The sequence below is a fragment of the Microtus ochrogaster genome, chromosome 1 (assembly GCF_000317375.1).
Source record: "Microtus ochrogaster isolate Prairie Vole_2 chromosome 1, MicOch1.0, whole genome shotgun sequence".
Lineage (NCBI taxonomy): Eukaryota > Metazoa > Chordata > Mammalia > Rodentia > Cricetidae > Microtus > Microtus ochrogaster.
In genome coordinates this window covers 47,677,791-47,685,258 of record NC_022009.1, presented here as the reverse complement: position 1 = coordinate 47,685,258, position 7,468 = coordinate 47,677,791, and the positions used below count along the sequence as shown (strand labels likewise).

The following is a 7,468-nucleotide window of genomic DNA, read 5'->3' as shown; positions in this document are numbered from 1 at the left end:
AGAGAGAGAGAGAGAGAGAGAGAGAGAGAGAGAGAGAGAGAGAGAGAGATGGTTGGAAGGGGGAGCCAGAATAGGAGGATCAAGTAGGGAGGGGCAGGGAATATGGAGAGACAGCTAAATCAAGGAGCATTTGACTGGTAGTATGGAAACCTAATTTAGTAGAAACTTCTTACAATATGTACATATATGAAGCCGATCTGAATAAAATCACCAAATAATGGGGGAGACAGAATCCCAACTGGCCACCTCTGTCACACAATGAAGTTTCCAATACCAGAATGGGGTTACATCTAATTGAGTTGTTGGCCAAAGGGGCCCCATGGGAGTCCCCAAACAATCCAGACTGTTGCCAAGATTATAGGTTGCTCTCCACAATCTGACAAGACTCCATTGCTGAACACAACATCTATATTGAACATGGAGCTGTTGAGCTGGTGCCTACATAAAGCCTTCACCCTGTGTTCCAGCATCTTTGATACAGAAAGGTACTTCACACACTATCAAAGGAGTAACAAGCACAAACCAGTCACAAACCCTTAATCTACCGTGGTGTCCTGCCTGCAAGATGTGCTAGGGCAATGGTGTTACAAAGCTTGTGGGAGGAACTAACCAATAATTTATCTGACTTAAGCCTGTTCCACAAGGTGTAACCCCTATCTGACACTGCTTGGGTGACCAAGAACTGGAGACTAGATAACCCAAGGACCTAGGGGAAAACCAAGTAACACTGGCCTAAAAATGGGGGGATGCAGTGGTAAAATGACTTCACTATACTCATAGATCAGTGCCTTGCTCAGCCATCATCACAGAAGCTTCCTCCTGCAGCAGATGAACAAATACAGAGACCCACGCCAGACACTACACAGAGAATGAGAGAGACCTTCAGTCCTAAATGGGATGTCTCCATCAAATCCCTCCCTTCAGAGCTCAGGGATCGATCCCCTCAGAAGAGGTGGAAAGAGTGTAAGAGCCAGAGAAGAAGGAGGACATCCTCTTATCAACATGACAAAGCTCATATATGAAATCATAGAGATTGAGGCTGCATGTTGTGTGTGGTTAACAGTGCCATAACGAAGCCACAGGAGATCACCAATACTCATTGTTCATGACCTGGATGCTGGCCCCATGGGCATATATTTATAAGTAATTTATGTATATAAAACCTCAACTCAAGCTTGACATACACACGCTCAGCAGTAGGGAGAGGGAGGGAGGGAGAGAGAGAGAATACAAAAACCAGATGGTACGGTGGCACATTCCTATAATCCCAGCATTTGGGAGGCAGAGGTAACTAACCCATTGAGGGTGCTAATACACACCCCTTGACCTCTGAACTCTGGTTGTGAATGGAGCTGCTAGTGAGAGATGAAAGGTACAAGGGAGGATTGGTCAAAGGACCACCTAGTCTCCAAGGCACAGACTCCACTTCTCTCCCCTGGGTCCCAATCTTTACCTAGTGATGGGGATATCGCACCACTCTGTGGTCCCTGTGTCCTGCCCTGATACATAAAATGATTTCTTTACCATGATTTCCTTAAAGGTCACACGGATGATGATTATTCTGCCTTGTCTGAGTCCCCGACCCACAGACATGACACCCAGTACCTCCAGAGGTGCCTCAGCACTGGAATCCCACTTAAGTCTTTCATATCTCCTAAATAACTTGAAACATCCAAACAACAAAACAAAACAACACACATACACACACACAGGCTGTATATTGCCTAGCATACCTTACCAGTATGGTACCACATAACTTACCCTAGAAGTTTCTGACGTGCATTCTCCTGTAACTGTGCAATTCTTTCAGGCCCAAGATACTTGGATCCATTTGGCCCATCACATACTAGCTTGTTGATAGCAGCCCTGAGAATGTTAATCTGTAAAGGAACAGTGACAGACTATGTGGCTACATACAGCTGTATTTCACCCCACAGTAAACAGGTCGCAGCATTCAAAGCTGTGTCCTTTGACTTGCATCAGTCAAGTTTAGAGGATTGGTAAAACGACAGAAATAACAGCAGAGAACAGACAGGACCCATCAGCTCATATCCAGCCTCTCTCACATTTGTCACAGCTGAGATGCCAGCCATGGATGTAGATTGGACCCATTTTCTATTAGCATCCCATTTCGTCTCCAGGACCCAGGCCCAAGAACCACTCTCAACTTCCCATGTCTTCTCTGGTGTAGGCTCATCAGGCTTGCCTGTCCTTAGAGATCCACATGGCCCACCTCAACTTCCAGTAACTTTATAAGAGCTAACTATTTTTCTCCCAATTGTCTATTTCTCTAACTAGACATGTGGCTATTTTATATTCCAGGTTATAATTCAATACATGTACCGTGTTGCTCAACACTGTTCTGCCCTCTCGCTGGCTCCTCTATCCTTGGATGTTCTAACCTGTGTGCTTCATGTGCTTCTTTCCTGGGCTATAAGATGCTCTGGGCACCGACATTTCCTGCTCCCTTCTTAGAGAAAGAAGTTTCTTCAAGGAGAAATCCAACCAGGTAATCCCATTAGAAACCAGATGCTGAGTGTCAGCTATGCTCTTTGCCTCACAGGTAGCCCTCCCAGAGCTGGACATCACACACTGACCTCTGTTTCTCTACCCAACTGCCCTACAGCACTAGCTAACCTTGAATCCACTCTGGTGTCTCTGGCTCTAATCCAGTAGCCCAGAAGTCACACTAGCCTTTCTTACTCACTTTTAATTCCCGTTTAGTAACAACCACGGTCCCCAAATCCATTCCCTTATATAGTCACCCCAATAATATGGAAAACGGCTTCAGACCCGCTGGTTTGTGCCTCCCTAACCCCCAAAGCTGCCAACTACAGGGTAGTGTTCAAATGGAGCCTCCTTTTCCTCTCTTTCTTCCCCAAGCTCCTTTTCTCTTTACTCCTTCAATATAAGTACGTGTGACATTTGCCACAGCTACGCCTGCTGTTCCTTTCCACAGACACATCCCATGCTGGGAGCCCTGATACCCCATGTGGGGTGTGTGTCATACAATAAAAGCCCACTATCTGGAGATACCTAGAGGTGGGCAAGTGCACAGCCGTGTCCTCTCCCTTCATCCCTTTTGTCTTCAAGATCCTCAATGCTCCCAGTGCATTTATTCACTTCCCTATCTCCTAGCAACTACGCATCTGCTTCTTGTACAGATGTCTTCCTAGCAGGTCCACACAGATGCACCCCCAATTGCTGTAGTAAATGCTTGTAGGATTTTATTCATACTCTTGTATGAATCACTCATTTCTTTTTACTGTCAAATACTGCTCTGTTGTATTACCACAGCTTGCTTATACATTCCCCTGTCAAAAGACATCACTAACAGCAGCAGTTATGAATGAAGCTGCTGACACTCATATAGGCTCTCTGAGGACACACATTTTTCACATCTTTCAGCTTTTGAGTGGCGTGAGTCAGCAGCTCCTTCCTTCCTTCCCTGCCCTCAGCTACACCGGGCACTTCTGAGAAGGAAAGGCACTCTGCAGTGGCATTTCTTCATGAATTTTAGAGAAGGGTCAGTTTTTAGGTATTTTGTAAAATGCAAAAAGACATGAATTACTAGAATAAGGAAATATGAAACAAAAAAAGGAAAACAAACATTTTTTTATTGGCATCTACCCACTTGCTGGGCAAACTCTAAAAGCTGACACAGAGCCTGATAGCTACTCTCCAGGAAACCAGCACCCAGCCTGCAGCACCAAGGCCAGGTGCCAGGGCTTGTTTCTTTATCTCCCTGTGTGTACTAGCAGGATGGGGACCACAGAGTCTATGCAACTGAGAAGCCGCATGCACTGGTACAGCCCACGTGGGAAGCAGAAAGCACATCTTGAAAAGCAGTGTGGCAGATGCTAAGTCAGATGGGTACAAAAGCAAGCAGCAGAGAATTGCTATCCACGACTATGCCACACGTACCTCAACAATGTCCTCCACGTTGAAGCACACGTCAAAGGCCAGCTCAATGTCGTGTTCTGGCAGTATAGGGGCCTCCGTAGTTGAATTCCATCCCAAACCACAAAGGACCCCAGTATAGCATTTGCCATCACGGTCAACTCTGAAAGGCATTTAGAGGAGTTCAGGTAGGCCACTGTTCCAAGGTTGGACATGTGACTGCTCAAGTGACCTGGTGTCTCCTAGCACTGTAATTAAATCATGTGACTCCTCAGTTTTTACACAGAAACACAGACTAAATATCACTAAGGGATGATCGGTTAAATATGCGCATTAACACAAGGTTGGGTTACTTATACACATTTTCAAAATTTTATGTTATGTGTATGGGTGTTTTGTCTGCATGAATTATGTATACCACATTCATGTTTAGTGCCCTCAGAAGTCAGAAGAAGGTGCTGGAGTAACAGATGGCTGTGAGCTGCCATGTGAGCGCTGGGAACCTCTGGAAGAGCAGTCAGTGCTCTTACTCTCTAAGCGATCTCTCCAGTACTTAACGCTGGGTTTTTAATTCGCTTTATAACAAATGAGGTAATAAGACATCTCCGTCATCAGCCAATAAAAGCAAAAGGAGATCCTGCATATAAGTAACCGTAGAAGCTAAAAACAAGAGTTCAGACTTAGAGCCTGGGTTTTGAGTTAATCCCATTGTAAAGCCATCAGAAGTGTTTCTTAGGTCCAGCAGGAGACTCGGAATAAGGCACCTGCTGCCAAACCCAACAACTCGATTCAATTCCAGGGGCAAAAACAAACTCCTACAAATTCTCCACTGACCTCCACATGCATACTGTGGCAAACACATGCAAAAATATGTAAATATATATATAAATAGAAGATGGGTTGGAGAGATGGCGTAGCAGTTAAGACCATCAACTGCTCTTGCGAAAGACCTGGGTTCTGTTCCTATCGCTCACATGGTGACTTCAAACAATCAGTAACTCTGGTTCCTGGGGAATCTTAAATCCCCCTTATTCTGACCTTGCCTGGCACCAGGAACGCACACGGTGTACATACATGTGTACATACATGAACATGCATGCAAAACACTTATACACATAATATAAAATAAATAAATCTAAAATATTTTCTTAAATGCAATAAAAATTTAAAATGTTTCTCTAAAATCTTCTATATTATTAATGTAATTTATTATTATTTCAATTTAAAACCTTTTTAGAACAGAGATAAGAAACACGTTTTATTAGATCATCATGGCCCCTCACCTGTTGTTCTCATGTAGAACACATACATTTCAGCTCATTTCTTCTTTTCTGTTTTTGAGACGGTCTGGCCCAGCAGCCCAGACCCAGCCTTTAACTTACTGCCCATCATTCCCCACCCACTCTCAACCCTATGCTTTACAGGCATGTGTCACCACACCTGGGTTCTGCTTCATTTATGTCTTAATAGGTAAAGGAATGCAAGCAAGCAGTGCAGTGTGATTTGAGTCTCAGGTCCTCCCCAAAGAGCATTGTAAAGTTTTAGTCTGCTGCCTGTGGTCCTTTGGGAGGAGGCGGGGTCTAGGAGAAATCTTGGAGAGAACCGAGACCCTGGCCCCTCCTCTCTCTCTCCCTACTTACTGCCTTGGGTGGCTTTGTTCCTCCACATGTCCCATCCTAATTTTCTGCCTTTCTATAGGCCCCAGACCACAGTCACATGCGTGTGTGTTGAAGCCTACGACACTGTGAATGGACACAAACCTTTTATCCTAAGTTGCTTTTCTCAGGCATATTGCCATAGTGATTGTCCTGGGTAGTGTTAGTGTCATCCAAAAGGAGGGACCTCAGCTGAGAAAACCGCCTCCCTAAGATCCAGCTGTAGGGCATTTTCTCAATTAGAGATCAACAGGGAAGAGCTCAGCCCATTGTGGGTGGGGCCATCCCTAGGTGGGTGGTCATGGGTTCCATAAGAAGCAGGCTGAGCAAGCCATAGGAAGCAAGCAGGTAAGCAGCACCCTGCATGGCCTTGCATTAGCTCCTGCCTCCAGGGTCCTGCCCTGACTTCCTGTGAACTGTGAAGCATAAGCAGAATAAACCGTTTCCTTCCCAAGTTACTTTGGTCATGGTGTTTCCTCACAGCAATCACAACCCCGACTAAGACAGCGACCAAAGTTAACTCTGTTTCTCCCTCCCACAGAGAATATATGAAGCAGCAGAGTGACTTTCTCATCTCAGGGCTCTGGACTGAAGTCTGTGGGGAATCCGTGTTGGATATCTGCACAAGAGCTATGATCCAATTAGTGGTTCACTTCTTTACTCCCTCGTTCCCACGGGAAGAGAGGCTCACAGGATTCCTCACTGGCACTCGTAGACAACAGGATGCCACTTTTATCTACTATTCAATTTCTAACTCCATGTCATAGTTCTTTTGTCTGATTTAAGTTCCCTGGAATGCTGCCTGCACCCTGACAAGCGTCTGAGTTGCTCTTTACAGAAGTCAAAACACAAAATGTCCTTCTCCTTCCAGAGGACCATCACAGTGATAACACCCGACAGGAGCAGCCTGAGTGCTGGCGTTTACTCTTGTTCGGTCTGGGGGTTCAGTCAACTGTGGTAGGAACAGGGTAGAGTGACAGCTGCTGGTTCACACTGTAGCAGGCAGGAACTAGAAGCAGAGGAAGCAGGCAAGAACTAGAAGCTGCTATGTCTTCCCAAGCCTGGCTCCAGTGATCTAGGCCTCAAGTCCCAAAGGCTCCACAGTCTCCCAGGACAGTGCCATCCGAGACTCAAGCCACAACAACATGCAAGCCAAAAATACCCCAAGTAGAAAATGCATTGTTTACACTCAGCCTTCTGAATATCACAGCATACAGACATGTTGGCCATCATGCTACAACAGCAGCCTGGAGCTTGCTGGCATCACTAACCAGAGAGCCTAAACAAGTGTTACTTTGGTATCACCACAAAACTAAAACTTAAGAAGTCAAACTCTCCGAAGTCAAGGGTCATGAACAATAGCAAGACAGAATCACGCGGAAGCAGAGAAAACTGAACCAATACAAGATGGGCTGCAAACCAATTCCTCCGCAGATTCTGTCATTTTCTTTGCCCCACCTAGACTCTGGCTGTGAAAGCTGCACACAGACCCAGCTGAGGTCCACACCTACCTTAACTCCATCACTGGTGCAAACAGCATGCTGAGGAGTGCTGGGAGGCCTGGGATGTGAGGCATCAGGGACGTTTCTCTCAGGAGCATGGTAGACCCTGCCATACAGCAGACAGCCAGCGTCAGACCTGCATCACACACTGCTTAGGGTGTGACGGGGAGAGCCCTGCTGACCCCTCCTAATCCAGCTGGCTCCTCTTCTGTTGAGTCTGGCCACCTGGGTCCCCTTCAAGGAACATATGCCCTGCTTTTGGCTCCTACAGATAAACTCGTGGCCATGCTTAGGTATTTATCCCTGAAAAGAGTAACTCATAGCCGGGCGGTGGTGGCGCACGCCTTTAATCCCAGCACTCGGGAGGCAGAGGCAGGCGGATCTCTGTGAGTTCGAGACCAGCCTGGTCTA

The 7,468-nt window shown here is 46.1% G+C and overlaps 1 protein-coding gene across 2 annotated transcripts in view; it reads right to left on the bottom strand.

The window, feature by feature from the left end:
• Tdrd9 (tudor domain containing 9) overlaps positions 1–7,468 on the bottom strand; it is a 118,164-nt gene that overhangs the window by 4,475 nt on the left and 106,221 nt on the right. For both annotated transcript variants that reach the window (XM_026779071.1, XM_005343602.2), the window contains exons 32-34: positions 7,067–7,163; positions 3,925–4,063; positions 1,762–1,880 (exon numbers count right to left, since the gene is read on the bottom strand). In XM_026779071.1, the coding sequence (XP_026634872.1) occupies positions 1,762–1,880; positions 3,925–4,063; positions 7,067–7,163 (355 nt within the window). The remainder of the gene's footprint in view (positions 1–1,761; positions 1,881–3,924; positions 4,064–7,066; positions 7,164–7,468) is intronic.